At 44.7% G+C, this 21,819-nt stretch overlaps 1 protein-coding gene across 2 annotated transcripts in view; it reads left to right on the top strand.

The window, feature by feature from the left end:
- The first annotated feature begins 501 nt into the window (after positions 1 to 501).
- The window catches only part of FAM20C (FAM20C golgi associated secretory pathway kinase), a 59,289-nt gene continuing 37,971 nt past the window's right edge, over positions 502 to 21,819 (top strand). The window contains exons 1-4 of one of the 2 annotated variants that reach the window (XM_035339402.1): positions 502 to 1,184; positions 1,531 to 2,243; positions 4,037 to 4,209; positions 13,120 to 13,198. In XM_035339402.1, coding sequence (XP_035195293.1) covers positions 1,729 to 2,243; positions 4,037 to 4,209; positions 13,120 to 13,198 — 767 coding nt within the window. In that variant the 5' untranslated portion in view covers positions 502 to 1,184; positions 1,531 to 1,728. Of the gene's footprint in view, positions 1,185 to 1,490; positions 2,244 to 4,036; positions 4,210 to 13,119; positions 13,199 to 21,819 lie in introns of both variants that reach the window. The other variant, XM_035339401.1, reaches the window with a different exon arrangement.

Raw genomic sequence — 21,819 nt, 5'->3', positions numbered from 1 at the left:
AGCCACGGAGCTGCTGGGGCAGCTAGCAGCTGCAGGAAGGCAGATTACCCCACAGCACACCCTGGGATTATCACAACACGCAGGATCTGGGATTAAAAAATAAAGTTTGCTCCTCCAGAGGAAGCAGAGTACAGCTTTCCTTTCTGACCTTGCTACAGCGATAGGCTGGGTGCGAGGGGGAGCGGGCAGTCACCCACTCTGCAGCCCAGACAATGACAGAGCAGAATTGCTGCTCCCAGCAGCAGACCGTGCTACTACTTTGCAACACTATTAGCGCAGCTTCCCTACTCCGCCACTGCTTGATTATTATATATATATTTTTTCTAATTATTTTGCAAACCTTTGTGGAACAGACGCCCTCTCCTTGCCCCAGTTGGAGCTGCAGTAGAATGAAAAGGGGGGTGGGAAGGAGGGAGGAGAGGAGGAGAAAAAAAAAAAAAAAGCGCTTTTGGTTGAGGTTTTCCTGTTACTATCACTGTAGCGTTTATTTAGCCAATCTCCTAACTATGACGTGAGGAAGGCAGGAATCATGGCTCGCTCATAATATTTAACACACCCACTGAAAGCTGGAGCTGCAGAGCTACTAGTCCAACCAGTCTCCAGAATTCAGTGTAGCTGAAAGAGGTTTTCACTCTGCACCTGCCAAAGATCTCTCCCCCCTCTTCCCTTCTCTCTCCCCCCCTCTTTCTCTCTTCCTTTCTCTCTCGCTAAAAGGCAGATCTGTAAGACCCAGCAGAGATCAAAGACGGGACCTCTTTGCTAAAAAGAACCTCTACTGATTTATTAGTCTCTTTTCTCTAATCCTCCCCCCCTTTTTTTTTCCTGTGCCATATTTAACCTTTATGTTGCAGTTGTGCCATCAGACAGTTTTGCGGCCAAAAAAAAACAACCCAAGCCAAAGCAAAAGCCCAGCTCGGATACTGCAGCCACCCAGACTTGATCTCAGTTGAACATATTAATCTCTCCCAAGCACTGGACGCGATGGATGAAGAAACTGGAACCGCTCTAAGAAAATGATTTTCCAGCCAATGTTCTTAAACAGTCTCACAGAAGAGAGGGAGCGAGAGCAAGCGGGAGAGCGCTTCTGCTGCATCACTGGTCAAATTCAAAGGAAGGGAGTCAGCGTTTCCTGCACAGCCAAATATTATGGATGATTTTTTTTCTTCTGTCGCCTTTCCGTACAGGTTTTCTTAATATTATTCTTCCCCCCTCCCTTCCCGTGTCTTTATTATTATTATTATTATTGTTATTATTTAATCCGAGCTAGTGTCAGATGCGGTTTCTCTTCAAGAACCAGTTTTCCCTATTTGTTGTGATCCCTGTAATAAAAAGAGAGAGAAATCGTGAACAGATGGCTTTATAAATTGCAGCGCCGCCGGCTTTGTTTTCCTATTGATTTTAAAGGCTCGGACCGGTGCACTTTTTTTTATTATTATTCTTATCATTATTTTTATTTTTCCTGTTTTTTTTTTTTCCTGCCCCCTCCTAAGTTCTTGATGCTCCTGAGACATGAGGACCTATTGTTTTTAGCCTGTGCGTTCCGCGGCGCCTATGGAGGTAACTTTACGGACTTGATCGCTCGCCGCCCGACCCGAAGGGAGAAAACCGAAGCGGCCCCGGGGGGGTTGCAGCGAGCCCCACGCCCGCCCGGCCTTTTTCCGCGAAAGACCCCGGCAGCCTCCCTTCCCTCCCCCTTCCCCGGCTAATTCCAGAGCCTCATCCCCGGCCATGAAAATGCTCCTGGTCCGCAAATTCCGGCTGCTGATCCTCATGGTGTTCCTCGTCGCCTGCACCATGCACATCATGATCGACCTGCTGCCGCGCCTGGAGCGCCGGGGGGCCGAGGGACGCCCCGCTTGCTCCTGCCCGCCGCCCGCCGCCGCCGCCGCCCCGCCGCCCCGCGCCGCCCCGCGTTGGCCCAGCAAGCACACGCTGCGGATCCTGCAGGACTTCAGCGCCGAGCCGGCCTCCAACCTCTCCTCGCAGTCGCGGGAGGCGGCGGAGAAAGCGGCGGACGGCGGGGGGCCGGCGGCGGCGGCGAGGCCGAGGCGCCTCATAGCTCCCGGGGCGCCGCGCCCGCCGCCCCCCGGGTCCTCCACAGCCGCCGCCGCCGCCCCGTTGGCCGCCCTCTTCCAGCACCCGCTCTACCGCGCCGCCCTGCCCCCGCTGGCCGACGGCGACCTCCTCTTCAATGTCAACAGCGACATCAGGTTCAACCCGCGGGCGGCCGAGCAGCCCGAGTGGTGAGTAACGGGGCGGGGGGCCCGGCCCGGCGTGCACCCCCCCGGAGGGGAGGCTTGGGGGCGGTGTGGGAATGGGGCGGTGGGTCCCCGCCTTGGGGTCTGTAGGGTTGGTCCTCGGCCCGCTGTGCTCGGGGGTTGGGGTGATGGGTCGTTTGGAAGAGGCGGGGGGCTGAGGGGAGGCAGCCGGGTGTCGCCGGTGGGAGAGGGGGAAGAGAATCGTACATGGGGTTGGCCGGTTGTTTTGCTCTGAAAAATGCAACAAAATGCGGGATATAACACAGGAGAGCAAGAAGGCTGGAGTGCTGGGACCAGCGGGTCCCTGTGCCCCAATATCCTGTCTGCGGCTGTAGCCTGAGGCAGATGCTGCTGGAAAAGCAGTGTAAGAACGGGGTCAGGCTCTCGGTGATCCTCCTGCTCCAGCACCTTCCCAGTCTCTGCTCAGAGGAGCAGGGGCTGAGCAATGAGGCCAGGCAGCAGTATATTAACTTTTCTCAAAAGCAAGGTCTGGTATCACAAAGGCATTCACCCTAGCATGTATTTCTGCCGTCAGGATCAGATCCGTGCCACATTTTTCATCCTCAATTAATTCCCAGTGTCCCGGCACCTTCGCTGCTCTCCGGCCTTCAAAACACCGAGTTGCCTCTGTGAATCATTTGCCCTGTTGGCTTGTAAGAACCGCTGCAAAATTTAAATGACTGAAAAATCAAAAGGCTTGTCTAATACAACAGCACCCTCTTCCAAACACACCGACACTGTAATGTTTAAACAGCTGCATTGTACCATACAAGGGCTCTGTAAAGCCGCAGAGCAGCCAGCAAGATCTAAATCCTCAGAAAGGGAGGATAAGTATTTCTGATTTCTGTCCCACATGTATGTGAATGGTCCAGGCCCCTTCCACTTCATAATCCGAAGTGACTGTGAGGTGAAATACCTGAAGAAGTTCTGGTTACTCTGAGAAAAAAAAAAAAAGGAAAAAAAAGTCACAAAAGTATGAACATCTGGAGGTGACTAAAACCACAGAGGACCGACCTCTGGATGGAAGATATGTGACTGTGTCAAAATAGGTGAAGAGCGAAAATATCCCTGACCTCCACAATGCAGCTGCCTTTTGTGCCTGTTTTCCTTGGCTGCAGCCGAAGTTCACAGAACTAACATGAAAAGTAGGAGTTAAAAGTCAGCCTAACCATCCTTTTCTGTAATAATATCTTACTCCTAAGGAAGGGGCAAAACCACACAGAGTTTTTCTTTAGTAACTGGTTCAGAGTGATCCGGTTTCTTCTCATTCTCTGTGTTTAAAAAAGAGAAGAAGGAGAGAGATAGTGGGAACATTTGGTACAACAGGTCAAATTCCTGCTGTACGGTCAGCTTCCAGACCCAGCTCCCTGTTAAATAAAAGTTCAGGATGATGCTTTCCTTTGGGTCAAACTTGTAAAAGATGTTTGTACATAGTGTAGTCTAAATACAATATAAACCTTGCAGCTCCATGTTTCTGCTATATAAGGGCCTCTGCTAGCACTCAGTGATGTCACTCCAAATTTTGCTCCTGACTTTCGTGGACAATAAATCAGGTGTGAGGAGCAGAGGTGAAGATCCGGCCACCCTGGCCCTGGGTGGGGGTGGGCTCCTGGCGTGCAGTGGGCACAGGGACAGACTTCTCCCGCCTCACAGGGCTCAGCCCTTCCAAGCTGTCACCTCCTGAAGCTTTATTTCTTGATGCCAGTTGCAAACTGTAACATTATTTCTTACTCCTCATTTATGTTTTTTCCTTTTTTGTTGTTTGTTTTTGGTGGTAGGCAAAATGAAGATAATGAAGAATTTTTGCCAACTGGAGAAACCTCCATAGACTCCTACCCAAACTGGTTAAAATTCCACATTGGCATTAATCGGTACGAGTTGTATTCCAGACATAATCCTGCAATTGAGGCTTTACTACAAGACCTGGTCTCCCAAAAGATAACCAGTGTTGGTATGTTTGGACATATATAGTTTTTATGATTATTTGCTTGTTGTTCAGGATCTCACCACTGTTTGAATATTAATGAATATTTTGTATGGCTTTTCTCTGATGTGCCTACAACATTGCTTCCTGACTTCTGTGTTCATTTTCCTTGTTAAACATAAAGAGATATTGCCAGCTCTGTATTACCTGAATAATTGAAAAGTCTGCCAGCGAAGCAAACCCCATTCATTTCAGACATCTTTTAGTTATCAGGCTGAGAGTGCCCTATTTTTTTTTTTTTTTTTAAAAAAAAGGATAATGAAAAAAAGGATGGCCAAAAGAAGATAGCATCCTAGCAGCACTAGATCTGTGTTATTAGCTGATCATTATTTAAAAGGCTGCGTCTGGAGGAAGGAGGGAGGCGGCTGACCTGCAGTCCTGCAGCGATGGCTGCGGGAGCATCCGGCGCCGCGGGGCTCTGCGGCTCAGCATAGCTGCAGCCTCTCTGAGCACAGCTCAGCTCTGTTCTGCTTGTAAATCCACAGCAGGGATATGCCTGTGTCAACCTTTGGCTCCGGTTAAACAAGGTGACAGAGTTTGTTTTTTTTCTCCAGGGCTGTTTAATGACAGTGTGTGTCTCTTCGAATTTAACTGCGTAGCTGCGCAGGGAGCCAAAAAAAAAAACAACCCACAGCCCTGAATGAAAGCTCTGGGATGCTAAACAAACACACACCCCATGGTTTTGTAGAGGTAGAGGGCTGCAGCATAGCCAGCAGTTTTTACCGGTCGCAGAGAAAATGGAGTTACTTGTGCTGACCACAAAGTTGCTAAGTCTGTTTCAGAGCGATGAAATAGCAGGAGCTCTGTAAAACTGCTGATTGTACGTTGCCGCCATGGGATGAGGTCACCAGGTCTTTAACCCTGCAAGGCAAAATTTCCCCTGGCTTCAGCAGGAAATGGTCCCTGCAAGAATAGCACCAAGCAGGCCAAAGGTTTACATTTTCCATCATGTGAATCTCAGCAGCTCATGGGCAGGAAAAAGGGAGCTCCTTGGTCATCAAGAGCGGGCTGATCTGGATGGAGTAGGTGGGAAAGGTGGGATGTCATGGGAGAGCTTTGCCCTGCGAATCAAGCTGCTCCTTGGCTGTGCTCAGCTCTGAGCTCTGCCAGGCTTTGGATAAAGCAGTTTGTGGTGCCCAGCTGCCATCCCCCATCTTGGATGCAAGGGGCCAGTGGACACCTGGGCTCATTAAAGAGGACAAACACAGGCTCATTTATTAACGTGCTGGGTTCTCTGTTCCTACAGCTCTGGATTGGAATGATTAATTAGGGAGCACAGGTGTGCCGACCGAGCATGTATTTTCCCGTCCCTGGCCCAGACGTGACACTGCAGGTAGCAGCACACTGCCCGCACTCCTGCAGTCTGTGCAGCGAGGGCACGGGACAGATATGGCCCGTCTGATTTTCCCTTTGACGCACCTAATGATTCCTGGAGTGTTAGTGACCCGTGTGAATGGGGACTGAGCCAGCTTTTCCCAGCAGGCATGTTAGCATTGCACTTAGAGCACATCCGTTGAGAGAAAGGAGGAAGAGATGCAGGCTCTGCCCTTCCCTGCCCACCGCAGAGTGCAGCAGAGCCCCAGGGCAGCGACCAGCCTGTCCCCAGGTCCTTGCGGAGCTGATGCTCAACCAAACCATCTTTTGCCTCAACTATTGAGGTGTACACAACATGCATGGGCTGTTAGCAGCATTTCAGACTGCACGGCTGCTAGGTGTATCAATCTCATTTTACCTCTTGTACACTTTGGAGCTGAGCAGTATTGGCTGCGCAGGAGGAGAGCAGCATTTGCGGCAAACTCACCAGTGTTGGGGCCATGAGGTCTGTCCCTTCTGCAGAGCTGTGAGTGGTTAAGGTTGAAGTAGGGACATACAAGCTGGTGGGAGAAGGGAGATGGGAATGAGAAATTATAAGTTAGTACTCATTCTTTGCTTGATCTGAGCTTCTGGGCATGTTGCTTAACCCCTCTATGCTTCAGTTAACCTGGCATCAAAATTGTTATAATAAGAAATAGGAGTGAAATCCTGACCGCAGTGACGTAAGTGAACTTTTGTTCATTGACTTCCCTGGGGCCATGATTTCACCTAATGTGTCATGTAGATGTGTCGTGAGGTTTTCATTAATTATGATTTTGATAGAGCTTTGAGATCAACAGGGGGAAGGGGCCACAGGCCCGCAGAGGAAGACTGATGATTGTTAACCATGATTTCCTACGGGATTGTCTCTGCTAGTGTTCGAACAATTTAGGGCCTCTTATGCCTCTAGCACAAAACCACAGAGCTATGGTTTCTAGTAGTGATTCAGTATTATTTCCATAAGCTAAAGTATGAAGTACCTTTGATATAGGTATCAGTCACAGTGGGAACTGTCAGGGAATGATTCCTGGACAGAAATTCCAGTCTAAAATTAAGTAGATGGAGGTGGAAGGGGACTTTTGCCTATGTAAAGATGTCAGGATCTGAATTTAGCTGGTAACATCCAAAGCCTGACTCTGTGGGATTTCAGGGGCTTTCAGTCAGGTTGCAAAGCAAGAAAGAGCATCTTGTTAATACACTTTTTTTTTTTTTTTCTTTTTTTTTTAATACACAGTGCAGCATCTTTTCCTTCATGTTGCAAATTCTTTGGGTGTTTAAAAATATATGCTTTTAAATAACATCTGCCATTTTTCAGCTTTACTGCAGAGCCACAGCAGGGATTCGAAAGCATGCAAGCTGATTAATAAGGAGTAATATATTTGACCAAAGGACATTTATAGGACTTTTACAGTCTTGCATATTTCTGCATATTTTCCAGTTTGTCTGGCTGTTTTTTTTTTTTCTTTCTTTCTTTCTTTCTGCAGGGTCAATTTTTATTGTTTTGCTTTCTGTGCTTTCTGTTTCTTTTTTTTAGGGTAGCTGCAAATATTCTAGGTTAGAAGTACAAAATAAATAGAAATCTTCATAGCACCAAATCTCCAGGCTTCTTTTTGCAAGCAGGACAATTAAATACACAGGCTTACATGTGTTACATGAAACAGGATATTGCTTTGTCCAGTCTTTTCCCACTGTTCAGATTTGCTGTGGCTCTAATAGAATTAGGTGATTTGCTGTGCGGGTTTTTGATACCTTCAGTAATTAGATCCAAACTGCAGCTAAACAGCTTTCTTAGCCACGTTGTAATTGCTCTGCTCTGCTTGCATTATTTATGGGGGAGAATGGTGACCAGATTGATCCTGCACCATCTATCAGAACAACTCACACGACTCTGTAGTGTGCAGTGTTGTTTTAAAATGAAAACGGTGACAGAAGCAATTCCCAAGAGCAGGGAGCACCAAGGTGACATTTTCTTGATGTTGAAGTTTAAATGGAACAAATCCATGGATGGGAAGGAGTATCACATTCAGCTCCCACAGTGACACCTAGAGCTGGCCTTGGAAAGGACAGGGTTACGGAGAGCTTTTAGGCTGAGGATGTGTTCTGTGCCCTGCATCAGTATAAGCATTTCCTATTCATTTTGTGCAGCATAAAGGGATAGCTCTTAATTTGATTTAATTCAGTGAAAATTTCCTCCCACCATAAATAGGAGCCTAGAGAGAATTGTTTTCCATTGAGCACTGAAACAGTTTTCAGAAGAAGCACATGCACAGGCAACTGCACATTTCCTTTGCCTTTCATAACTGTTTATTGCATGCATAAATAACCATAGTTAGTTGTTTTCTTGCATATTTACAAAATGTCTGTGCATAATTGTGGCAGCACTGTCAGCAATTTACCAAGGAATATGGTGTGGTGCATTGTAGAGGCAGTGTGGTCTTCATCTCTCTTGTGCTGTGGGACTGTGGTTGAGCAGAACAGGCTTTTCTGTTTGCTGGGCTTAGTTAGTTGGGTTTTATTTTTTGATTCTTCAAATTCTCTGGCTGGAAAGGTTTGGAAACATTACCTGACTGCAATGCCTTCAGTTTGTACAGACAGTAATTAGAAAGCAAGCACACAAGATTACTCATGCAGTGAAGAAATGCTGCAATTAAGTAAGGTGGACTCTGCTTTGAGACAGGAAAAAAAAAAAAAAGACAAGACACTAAATATTGAACCTAAATTCCGGTACTAAAGGAAATTATAAAAATCTCATCCAAAGGAAAGAAAAAATAGTGCTGCTGAGAATGTGTGAAAAACTTAATGAAATGTAGCATCATTGATTTGCTGTATAAGGAAACAGTGAATCTGCCAAGAGTCAACAGATTGATTAAATGTACAGTTCCAGATGAAAGGAGGGGACTTAAAATGTACAACAAGGTCTTTGAATGGTTTCGCGGATCTCTTTCCCTCCAGAAGTCTATACTATCTTGACTAAAGCAAGAAAGGTCTTTAAAAACAAGTTAGCAGAATTGGCTGAGCAAGAACAAATTAAGAGATGATGGGAGTTTGAATTTATTTTGAAATCTGTTCTTTACTGCTTGTATGGGGCCATGTCTCTAGCCTGGGGCAGAGTATTGCTTGTTAAAGCCAATCAACATGTTTATGCTAGATTTAAGCCTGGTCCATAAATAGGAATCCAAAATGAATCTGAACTTTTGTTTCAGATATTTGTGCATCCCAGGCTTTGACTGGACCTCACTGCTCAGGCATTAGCACTGCATAAATAAATATATTTTCAAATGTTTGTTAGATTCAGACCATAAAAAAAAAAAAGTTCAAAAGTCCTGTTGGGACTTTTGCTCTCCATCAGAAGAGCATACAGTCTAGAGATGAGAGTACTACAGCAAAACTGAGGACCTGGAATGCCAGATTCCTTCTGAGTCAAATCACTTTGGGCAGCATTGCGTCTCTACCAGAGTTTGTACCAAATGCTTTAGAAGAGGGAGCTAGAACTCAGCAAACAGGTATAAAAACATGCCTGAGAGACAATTGGTAGTACTTTTATATTGATGGTATCCGTGGGTTGGAAGGGGAATTCAGGCCATGTACTGATGAATTTTCAGAAGAAATAGGAGAGGACAAGATGGGGGAAGGAGCAAACATGCTATGTACTGTGCCAACAAGCTCTTTAGATGTAAATGAAGAAGAGATTTTTAGAGGCTTGTTCCAAAGTCCATCAGAGAAAACAGAAAGAATATCACCGATATCACTGATCTTTGGACAAGACCCTAATCTCTCAGAGACTCAGGCAAAAGGATATCTCAGGGAATTTTTTGCAAAGCCTTCTGAAGTTAGGAAGATTTCTAATCACATCCACAAGCTCTTGCCCTGGGTTAACAGGAAAGGTTAGCATTGCATTCTTTTGCTTTCTACTTTGGGGAGAAAAGAGAGACTTTGAGTAGCCTGGAGATAAAAAATAATGGTTGTATTGGGATTCATTTCTAACACTGTGCCAGCACATCCAGGAGGTGTATAAGAGAGAATTTGAGGTACCTTTATTCTTTTCCCAAAGCTTCTCATGACCTCTGATGTTACAGTTTATTCAGAAACCTTAAACAAAAAAAAAAAATCAGAGCATGACTAAAGGTTCCCTTTGGAGTCAGAGCACCATTACATTGTAAGGCCCTCTTAAAAATATCTAAGCCTGATGGTTGTAGCCATGACAGATTGCAATGGTGTAGTGTCTTCCAATATTTCAGAAAATTATGTGTTCTGCTCCAGGGTATTATAAATTCTTCAGAAGTGTTCATATGGGCAGTAGATGACAGAACAAGGGCATCTCCAGATAACAAACTATGTTGTCCATGCTCGGTGCCTGGGAGGTGACGGGGCTCCCGCTGTTGGGCCGTAATGGTCAGAGGGACGTGTCTAACCGAGGTCTGAGCAGGAGGGGGAGATCCTGAAGGAATACAGCTCAGAAAATGAGAGGGAAGCCAGTACACAGATGTAACACAAAGGAACAAGGAGTGTACTGAACCTAGAAGTCTGAGTAAGTCATCTCCAGAGAGACCTGCTCTTCTCCAGCACTGCCACCCCCAGGAGCTGGGTACCCTGGTGGCCTTCCTCAGGACCCGCTCCCAACTCCGTGTCATATAGAGATGCATGAAGGATCTTCTTGAGTTCGGCGGGCCCAGCACCAGGTGTTTCCCTCTGTGCAGGGAGTACAGCAGTAAGTGTTGGCCTTGGAGGGCCTCTTTGAATCCCCACCAGCCTTCCCAGCACATCTGCAGCACAGAACGACCAGCTGAAGTGGGAATAGCTGCGCGTGAGCCCAGAGCGTGTGGAGGGAAGCCAGCATTGAGCTCTGGCGTGTGGTGTTGTCCATGGTGCATGCGGCTGCCAGCATGCCCTGCCACGAGACATGATGCAGCGCCACTCCCACCAATGTCACCCTCTGTTTCAGGGAGGCCCAAAGTTTTCTCCTGGCAGCAGCAGAGGGACAGCATCCCAGCAGAACTCGTGTTTGGTCAAGGCTACTATTGCAACCAATTAAGGCAGTACAATAAGATGGATCTTAAAAGACCAGGGAGATGCTTTTGTCTTACTAAGGCTCAATTCTTTCTGACAGGAAACCAGGCCTTTGCGTCTCATGGAAGAATTACGCTGAATTGTTAATCTTCTTCATACATTTCCCTTCTCGGTGATGACACACTCATTGTTGAGTTCGGCTGCTAACAAAATCATTATCTGTTGAGTGGCTTCAATTTGCTGAGAAACCAGTCGGCTTAATGTATCTGAAGCTTTGTGCTTAGAAATAGGCATGCTGGAACATCCTTTTTTCTTCTTTGCATTGCTGTGGTTTCCCAAAGCCTTGTCTTCCTAGCCGTACCTCAAAATAGGCTCTATCCTTCCCTTTTCTCTGATGGGCTTACGGGATATTTGCTATATTTTGGACATACACATCTGAAGGCGTAGAGGGAGTCAAGGTCTAAGCCCTAAGCTCCTCATAGTTGAACCAAAAAGCAGAAATTGTATAAATCTTAGATGAAAAAACCCACACATTGTTTTCAGTTGGTGTGAGCAGTTTGCAAGCAGCTCTCTTGAGATCGGTGGAGCTGGGGAGCATTACACCTGACACAAATCTGCCCTTTGGTACTGGGACTGACATTGCTGACCTATATGGAGCTATCCCACATGAACAGGGGTGCAAATACAGGTTATGCCTTAAAAAAGCCAGGCGAACTCTGCACCTTTGGCAGCAACTGGGCAGGAAAGATCCATGGCATGGCTGTAGGTCTATGTGGGCATGAGGCAAGGGCAGTTACACCTGGATTTTGCTGTTCAACCCAACCAGGAGCATTTCCAGAGTGAATGGCTAGGCTCTGATGGTCCTAGAGCAGCACATACATGTTTTTGTCTGGAGGTTTGTTGCTTCTCATTGCCTTTAGGTTTTGGGCTAGGTAGAAAAAGGAGACTAGTCCTTCCCTCTGGTGCAGATCAACTGACCTGCTCTGCACAAGAAAGGGAATTTAATACATGAAAACCACACGCTTCTGCTTTACCTGTTCCGTACAAGTTATTTGATGCCCTTTAATTTCTAATTATTTATTTGTTCCTTTGGGATAAGCTGGTAACGTAAGAGAAGGCAGGGGTCAGCAAAACAGCAAGGCAGGAGGGATTTTATTCTAGGGGAAGTGGAATCACACTGACCAGATTTGCATAGTATTTTGTTGCAAAAATATGGATTACAAGGGTTGAAAGAGAGCCGGTGACCTATCAGTAATAAAGCACAGCGAGGAGTAATTAAAAAGGATGTGTGGCTAATGGTGTTGGTTAGAGGAAGAAAATGTGCAAGCTATATAGGTGAAACAAGGGCAACTGTAAGCCAAAATTTACAGAGCAAGGTAACTTGACATTCATGTAGTTCTCCTGTCGGCACAGGTTTTGTCAGAACTGCAAAGAAAGGGATTGATTATCTGATCATTCGTGGGAAGCATTTTGAAAGGACTGACTCATCCCCACAGACAGGACTGACATGGCTCTCCGCACGCTGAAGTGAATTAAAGAGTCAGGCTATGGGTCATTTCATTTATTCAAAGCAGTTTTGATTGAGATCGTGAAAAAGCAGCTGGCTTGCCAAAGTATATATTTACCTCTTTTAGTAACCTTATCATCAAGTAAAATGCATTTTAGGAACTCTTACATTAAAAAAAAAAATAAGTCTCTGGCTTTAAAAACACTATAATCTGGCTGTTAACATGATATTGTCCAAATTGTACAGATTGGTATGAATGAATGTCAGTCTTAAATTCCCATTAGCTCCCAGCTGGGAAGGGAGTGCATTCAGTGTTTGAGCAGAGAGGGCCCTTGGTGCACGGTGTGGATGGCACCTGCCACCCCCACATGTCCTCTCCCACCCTCCCAAATGAGCCAGCGACCCTCTCTGCACAGCTCTGCTCACATGTGTACACCACTTTGGGGTCCCCTGGAAGTTAGTGGATGGGCTTGGATAAATCTCCATTGTACAAAGAGGAGGTGGATTTACGTATCTCTACTGCTCAGCAGTCATTATTAAAATCACAGCAGAGATCAGAGATTGCTCTAGTATCTGCTCATACTTTTAATTAAGGAGATGTCTGCTGCGTGTCTCACTGTAATCCCAGCCACAGTTGTCTTTGAAGGCATCCTATTTCCTTTCCCATTGTGTGTCCCTTGTTAGCAGGAAGTCCAGAAGTGATTGAAGATAGAGAAAACAAGGCTCCAATGAGCTGTTCCTGGACATGCCATTCAGTTAAGGTGCTTATGGTGTTCATGCATCCATGTTTAGCCCTAGTCTTCAGCGCAAAGCATTCCCGTGTACTCTGCACCCACTGAATAATTTTTGAAAATTGTTATCCAGTTAGTATTACCCTGCTTGGTGCTCAGATATTTCAGTGCTGCATCTAATACAGAGCAAAGATATGTGGTTTTGTTTCAAGGAAGCTGAATGTAAGTAGACCCATATGTAGCATTTTAAAGCGTTTTTTTTTTTTTTTTTTCCCACAGCAATGAAATCAGGAGGCACCCAACTGAAGCTGATCATGACGTTCCAGAATTATGGACAGGCATTGTTCAAACCAATGAAGTAAGTGAAGAAATGTCTGGCTGTGTTGCAATGTGAAATTGTGGTGGAATATGCTGTTGTCATTTTCTAAGCCATTAGAAGTTTGCTCTAGTATCGCTCAGGGTTGGTGTAGCTAGTCCTCTAGGTTTGCAGCTGGATGTAGAGCTTCGGGCTGTAGTGAAACCTTACCCTGCTGGACTGCTCTTTGAAAGAGATACTGAGGAGACTTCTTATATGCATTACAGTCTTCTCAGGAATGTTATTCAGATCTCTATGAAATCTCCCATCATAAATATAGGGTGTTTTCAGCATTTCTTTCTTATGTAAACTTACTCTGCAGGCCTGAGATCTATCTAGTGTCAGTTTCCCCCCAAGGAATATGACCAGATATGAAAGATGGTTCAGAATAGCTTTGGGAAGACCTAAATAGCATTTGTGTGGTAAATTATAATTTAATCCATTGATTTATTGTTATCTGTATTAAAAGGCTGTATTAGTCATTTGGCTGTGATTATGCTGACTCTGTGAAATTTGAGAGTGATGCTGCAAGATAATCTAGAGAGAAGGGGAAGGACTGGGATGATACAGACTTGATTTTGCACCAGTATCGGGCTGGCCAGACTCCACTGAGATCAGAGGGATTATTCAGATATAAAGCAGATGTAAATGAGTTCTGAATCCTGACCTGTATGTTTGTGTTGTAATAAGGAAAATGACTCTGTGCTCATTGTAGAGGGTTTAGCAAAGACGCTTGGGGCTGCAAAATGTTTAATGAAGCTACTCAATATCTGTGTCAAGGGTACCACTGGAATAATAAATTCATTTCCTTCTTTTGTTCCCACTGTAGGGAAGATCCATTAATTTCCTCTAGGATGGTCCATAAAAGAGTAGAGTAACTCAGAATGGGTGGTTTGAAGTACGTATTGGTGTTGTGTTACAGCTATAGTGGGGTACACGGCTCAGGGGGTAAGCTGCTGGCTGGCAACTGAGATAAATTCCCATTTTTATTATAGATTTTGCTGTAGACTGACCTCAGACAAGCACAGATTTTATTTAATCTTATTTTGTCTGCCAGGAGGCTCAAATAATTGGTCCCTAATTCCTCCAACTCAAGTTTGAGCAAGAACTCACCTTGTGTGTGTTTATCCTGGGATTCACACGGAAATCCTGTGAGCTTCCAAGGCATTTGTGCAAAAACCAGGTGCCTCCCTGTTATTTCCCAAATTCCACACAAATCTCCATGTTTTTGGTAGAACCATAATTCCCTGGGAGAGTTCAGAGGAATCACAGATAATACAAGTCAAAGGGAAGGTGCTATCAGAGAACATCTACTCCAGCATCTTCCCTTCCCCTCCGAGCCCTCTGCTCTGAATCCTTAGATCATCATATCATCAGTCCATGGGTCCATCCCCCTACATCTGCAAGTATGATGCATTTAAACACAATTCCTAATTGTCTCCTGTCCCACATGGCAAACCAACAACTGAGCAGGTTTGAGCGGCTTTTAAGTACTAGGAAGAAGTATGGTTTTTACCGTGGCTTTTTACATAGTGTGAAATTTGTTTCTTCTCCATTTGCTGAGAGGCAGATAATTTCAATCTTTATCATTGGTATGACATTGTAATTCGAGGAATGCTAATGAGGTTAAATCAAAAGTTTACTGCTTCTACTGTACTATACACAGCCTTGGCAAGATGATGGATGACAATAGATGTAGAGCCACTTCCCTGTATAGAAGCAATTACCACCATCCACCAGTGCAACAACAAAAGATGATGATGTCTTAATCATTCCCTTTGCTTGATTCAAAGGGCAGCAACACCCTATTTTCTCACCGATCTTTGCATTAAATACACATCTGGAAAAAGCAGCATTCGAACATTCAGCAGCTGTGTTCCCAGGCACCACACCTTACAGCAGCAACACTGCTGTGCTTGTGCTGATCATTGCTGCACACATTAGTGATTTTGAATAACTATGTTTGCAAGCATTTGTCTTCATTCTGGTAGCAGTGAGCAGGGAGCCAGATGCTCAGCTAGCGTAAATCTTCCTAGCTCCTTTGGCATCTGGTCCCATTGGCCTCTTTCACCACCTTACGAACCGTTGTTGATGAAGTTCTTGCAAGTGTTTGTAGCATCCTTTCTTGATACACAAATAAGTGGCCTTGAACTGAAAAAGAAAAAAAAAGAAAATCTATGAGACTTTTTGTAAGACCTTACCAAGTCCCTAGGCACCTCCCAGGCTGCTTCTGGTGCACCCTCTTTTCTGCAAGGTACTTGTTCTGATCCAGGCTTCACAAAGCTGGCTGTGCCTTCTGAGGGCAGGAGGCTATAGGAGAGTCACAGATCAGAGCCACACGTCTCCTAAGTGTAGTCCGGCCATCAGCACTGATGGTGCAAGGGTCATTAAAAAACATAATAATTTAATTTGGGGAGCATGAAACATCATGATTCTGTGATTCTGTGAAGACTGGGGCCTGAGTTTGTCCCTACAGTGCTCGGGGAGGCCATAGGAGTTACATCTCTATTGAACTGAACTGCTCCAAAGTTTTTTGGAGAATAGAGTTGGCATCAGTACAATTTCAAGCTTGATCCTAAGGAAAACTGATAAACCTGTGTTTCCTACCCTGTCTGGGATCTGAAGTGCTGAAAACTGAATGGTGTGAGGTCCACAAAGGGTAATATGCAGGTGTGAGGCCAGTCTTTACTTGGTTTAAATTCATTTAAACTACCTGGAAAGCTGTTTTTGCTATACACAGCTGTACTCAGCACCTTCCAAACTGAATACCCTTTTTGAGCAGGATAACTGCAGAATGGGGAGTCCATGGGAACCCTTGCCTGACACAGCCAGGTGTCTGCTTGTGGAAGGGCAGTTCTCCAGACTTTAAGCAGTGATTTCTGAAGGAGAGTGGCAGCAAAACAAGTCCCTGGCAAGTCACTTGAAACCCTGCAGAACTCATCGGTCTTGCTCTGCCCTTTCCCAGCCTCCTAATTCCACGTTGAATTTATCCAAAGAGCAAGCCAACTCTGGAAAAAAAAAACAGGCAGGGTTTGGAAATGGGGAAAACAGAATCTGCCTTTGGCACCTTTTGTGCTCAGCATTTAACATTAACTGACAACTCTTCATCTGGTCATCGATCCAGGGTAGTGAAGCAAATGAGAGGCGGGAAGCATAGCAGTCAGGGAAATGTGATAGCAGTAAATAAAGCCTGATCAGCTGCAATTATTTTATTTATCTGTGGCTCTGCATCTTCATTTCTGAAATAATTGCCCATAAAGGATTGCAGAGGAAGCCAAATCTATTTATAAATCATATGGCCCAGTGTGGATTCCTTTGCTAATTCCAAATGCCTCATAGAAAAAGCGAATATTTGCTAAAACTCCAGGGAAGATTTAATGTATTTGCAATGTATCTTACAGTTAATGTGTAGTTTTATTTAGCTCATAATAGTTCAATCATACAAAATTATTACCATATGGGACAGGAAAAAAATAGCAACCTCCCCTTCTCCCATGATTAGTGTGTCTAACTGTATTAGTATTGTAGAACATAATAAAATTTATTTACGTGATCGCTGGTATCTGCAGCCACAGCTTTTTGTATGACTTAGCAGGTAGAGATGGTGTAGAGCCATAAATTTCAAAGGGTCTTGGCTTATTTGTCCAAAAAGAACATGTGCTTTATAGTTTTATTTGGTTTCCTTTTGTTTCTGCTAGCTGGTGGAGTTAAATAGCTGGCTCAGCAACAAAACCAACACTTTTTTTTTTTTTTTTCCTCCCAAGGCTTTTTTCTTGAAGGGGGAGATTCTGCTCCAGCAGAGTCAGTGTCAGGACTCCTATTGATGCCAGGATTTTAAGAGAGGTTTTTACAGTTCCTTATGGAGAAGCCAAATAGAATCGAATAGAAAATGGTATCTTGTTATAAGAGTTGTGAGAAAAGTGTCCAGTGGTATGTTTTTAACAGTGGTATCTCTCATTCCCAGTTTTATAGGCTGCTTTGTACAAATGTGTAGAAATGGTATTCATTAGAAAATCTTTGAGGTTCATTTGTTCTATTTGAAGAAATACTACTGTATCTTGTGAATTTAATTTTGACTGAAACTGAGATTAAAGCCAGTTCTGTTCCAACTTCAGATTTTTCCTGATACTTTTAACATCTTTTTTCTTTTCTCCTGTTTTTACAAGTCTCAGTGCAGGTTTGGTAAGAGCCACATGGCTGCTTCTTTCAGTATCTGCTGCTCGCAGTTACAGTCTTTAATAAAGTAGAACTAATTAGCATCAGGGTGATATCAGGCCAGAGGAGACTTTTAGGGTCGCAAAATCCAGATTCCTTGAATCACAGGCAACCATCTCATGAAATCTCAGCTATAAACTAATCCAACCTTGCTGACCACTGTGTTTGTACCCTTTGCCCCTGTTATTCCGCCTGAAACTCGCTGCTGTGAGTCCACTGAGCAACAGTGCCCACTGGTCTCTTGTATTTTGCAAGATAAATATTGATTGCAATTTAACAATTTAACCGCAGAAGCTTTTCCTTTGGAACTTTACAGAAGAAATGTGTCACACTGAGACCCATTTTGCTGCAGCATTGGCTAGCAGGGGACACTTTTCCACCGTAGACAAGTCTCCTTGCTTGTGCAGCTCTCAAAGTCGTGACCCATCCCAGTGCCAACCGCCAGATAAGATGGCAGTCATGGTGTCGTACAGAGCCGGTGCTTTACAGAAACACAGCCAGCACACTTGCCTTCTAGCTTCTGTAAACGTTCCTGTAGCTCAAAGACATGGGGGCTGCTAGCTGGGCTGAAATCTAGCAATCAAGGTCATGGGAGATATATTCGTTTCGATTGGCAAAGCACAGCTTTTTATCGTCTTTTAAATGTCGTACTTGTAGAGACAAAGCATTATCAGCATTCTTGAAGTTTCTCTTTGATTTCTTTTTCGGAGTGCTCAACAAATAATGCATCTTTTGATAGGGATATTAAATAGGGCAAACAACCCTGTAATACAAACAACAGTTAATCGCCTTCATTTCCTACAGTTATATTCCCTTCCCAAAGCTGCAGTGTAGCTGTTGTACCTGTGAAAGGCAGCCTCTAGGCCTGATTATCATATCAATTAGCCTGGTGTAATTCTTCTGACTTAGGAGCATTGCTTCCAAGTCAGAGGAGTTGAAATGAACTTCAGCATCAGGGCGGCTGGAAGATTGCTTTCCTTATTACATTGCATATCATGCTGTTTTGAGGAAATACATTTTGCAAACCTGTTGCATTTCAGCTGGCAGGCATCCAGTATAAACATACTGTTATAAGTCAACATGGCAATTAAATCAAATTGCAATGTTTTCTCTGAGCAGCTACAGAAGTGAGATATGCATACAGTAGCTGCTATTCTAGAAGCCTTCCAGGATTAACACTTGGGCACGCTGGAATGTGCCGTGTGAAACCCAACGGAGCAGATGCTGGTCAAAGTACGAACCCAGCCAGTCGGGATTGTCACTTGGTTTTTGTCCCTAAGCTGTTTTACTGTACTGCTGCCTGGAGATCTCTGGTTTTGTGCGAGGTGTGTTATTGGAGACCCAAGGTGGAATAAACTGCTGGGAAAGGCTGACATTAGTAATCCCAGTGTTCAGTTTATATAAGTGTATTTTAAACTGGGAGGAGTGCTGTCTCATTGCATCATGAAGAAGAAATGCTTTTCTGCTGCTCGAAGTAACAAACAATAATCAGATATTTCGTGGACCTCATCCATGAGATTTTGGGCTTTTAAAAGATATATTCAAATCCTTGCCTACCAAATCCCTGCTGAAATGTTTACCTGACTCAGACTGACAGGCAGATTCTGATTGTGCTCACATTAGGAATAAACCTGGAGTAAGCCGGATGAATTATATCACTTGCTATTTAAAGTGCATGAAATCTGAATGTGGTCCTAAAGTAGAGGTTGCCATGTAGTATTTTGGTTCTTCAGCTTTTTGTGTATTATGCATGAATTGCTCTTCTCTTTTATAAGTAATCCCGTTCATCAGAACATACTTCAGTATTTCAATGCAAATTGTGTTTTAGCACTCAGCAGTGCCTGTGGTCCAAGTCTCATTTATGCAAATTGGAAAATTTGCAATGACTTCAAGGGGAGTTGGATGGGGATTGATGCTGACTGATAGCCCTGGACAGCAATGAAACTCAGTCTTCTGTCTGCCAGTGCGTGCTGCATTTCCCCTTGCCACAGTTCAGCAACTGCTGCCTGAAATATTGATCAATCCCATCCAGCCTGAAAGCAATCTGTTCTCCAATTCTGCAAGTGTGTTTATGAAATGACCCCAGAGTCAAAGTCTGCAAAGTCCAGGTAGCTCAAAGGTTGTCCACTCTGATTAGGGTCTGTAGGGATGCATGACAGCAGTGTTTCACCAGCCAGGATAGGGAAAACAAACCTCTTTTCCACTTTTTGTCTGCGGCTCGGCTGCGCTGTCCCAAGCCGAGCTGCCCAGTGGTGGGATGGGGCAATAAGTGTCCCAGTGGTGTCGTGCTGGATGATGCCACCTCGTCCGTGGGCTTCAGTCCATCCCATACCAGGGGGCGGAGAGCTGTGGGAAGCTGCCTTCCACCACCACTGGTGAATTCTCCAAAATTCCCTCTCCTCTCAGTTCCCTGAGGCATCTCAAGCTCCTGGCAGAAGACTTCACTCAGCAGCTCACAGAAGTCTCAGACCCACGGTCTCTGTGTCCAGGGGTTTTTGCATGAATAATTCAAGCCTTGTGTTTTTCTTCACCTCATTTGTTGGGGTTTCTCCTGTGGATGATAACACGATGCTCAATGTGTTCTTTTGGCTCGTCTTACAAACAAAGGGACACAGGTACAGGCTGTGCCAGCCCCATATCACCTTTTTAAGGAAGAGATGGGTGGGCAGTCATATTTTACAGTAGTGAAGTGTCTGCATGTATGAAGCCATTGATTAGCCTTCTTCTATCTAAATACTTGCAGAATTTCGCTAATTAGTCTTCAGGAACAGAGACATGCTGTTTATTTCTTCTTTAAAAGCTAGCTACTGAAGCTAGCTACTGCAGCAGCTTTTTTTTTTTTTTTTTGCTTTTTTTTTTTTCACTTGTTACCAGAGTGTATTAGGAAAGAAGCATTTTCAGTGTCTGATTTTAATCAAGCTATTTCTCCATTTTAATTTTCTACATACCAAGCAAGGCAGTCCTGCAGATTTGTCTTTTAATCAGAGACTCATTTTTAGTTCCTCACCTTCCTATTTAACACAACTTACCCTGCATTGGCAGTACAGAAAAGCAGCAAATGTTATCGAGGGAAGAGCTGGCATGAAATTCATAACCTGTAATTTACTGCTAAGTAACAGGGCTTAGCACACAGGGGACTCATTGGTGTAGCAGTGAGGTAAGATGCCCTTAGTAAATCTAAGCAAAAAAAATATGTCCAAAATGTTTTCAGTGGGATATGCAGATATTGCTACCCTGAAATATTTCATTGGAATTTGTCTCCATTGCTTTACAATTTATAATCCTTAAACTAGGCTCAAGAGACTGAAATTCAGGGAGGGAAAATGATTTGTGCAAGACTTGTGGCATAAACCAGAGGCTGAAGCTGTTGGGCTGTGCAGTGTTTTCTCTCCAGAGCAGCAATGCACAGGTTTCTCCTAGCGATCAGTTGTGCTGTGCTCATCTTCTCCCTTGGGAGGAATTATTTTTGGAGGCATTTATGGAGCTACATCACTCCCCTCTGCCACTGGTCTTTGTGGTCCAGGCATCCCCACTGCCTTGGAAGATGCAGATGGGGATTTGGTCACTCGTGCTGAGATTTGTTTGGAGTACACACAGAATCACACACACAGAATTTCTAGGTTGGAAGAGACCTCAAGATCATCGAGTCCAACCTCTAACCTAACACTAACAGTCCCCACTAAACCATATCCCTAAGCTCTACATCTAAACGTCTTTTGAAGACTTTCAGGGATGGTGACTCCACCACCTCCCTCGGCAGCCTGTTCCAATGCCTCACAACCCTTTCAGTAAAGAAGCTCTTCCTAACATCTGACCTAAAACTCCCCTGGCGCAACTTTAGCCCATTCCCCCTCGTCCTGTCACCAGGCACGTGGGAGAACAGGCCAACCCCCACCTCTCTACAGCCTCCTTTAAGGTATCTGTAGAGAGCGATAAGGTCGCCCCTGAGCCTCCTCTTCTCCAGGCTGAATAAGCCCAGCTCCTTCAGCCGCTCCTCGTAGGACTTGTTCTCCAGGCCCCTCACCAGCTTCGTCGCCCTTCTTTGGACCCGCTCAAGCACCTCCATGTCCTTCTTGTAGCGAGGGACCCAAAACTGAACACAGTACTCGAGGTGCGGCCTCACCAGAGCCGAGTACAGGGGGACGATCACCTCCCTAGCCCTGCTGGTCACACTATTTCTGATACAAGCCAGGATGCCGTTGGCCTTCTTTTTTTAAAGTAAATTAGTAAAAATTAGTAAATTAGCTCTTCTAGTAAATTAGTAAATTAGCTCTTCTAATGCTCACCTTGTTACAACGTTTCTGCATATTCCTTGAGTTAGGGTTGGCTCCCTGCAAGCATCTACAGGAAGGAGCATGTAATCAGCAGCAGTGAACTGGGTCTGATGAAACAATTTCAGTGTTTGAGCA

Source organism: Oxyura jamaicensis, chromosome 14 (genome assembly GCF_011077185.1).
Source record: "Oxyura jamaicensis isolate SHBP4307 breed ruddy duck chromosome 14, BPBGC_Ojam_1.0, whole genome shotgun sequence".
NCBI classification, from domain to species: Eukaryota; Metazoa; Chordata; class Aves; order Anseriformes; family Anatidae; genus Oxyura; species Oxyura jamaicensis.
This window is presented reverse-complemented; position numbering and strand designations above follow the sequence as displayed.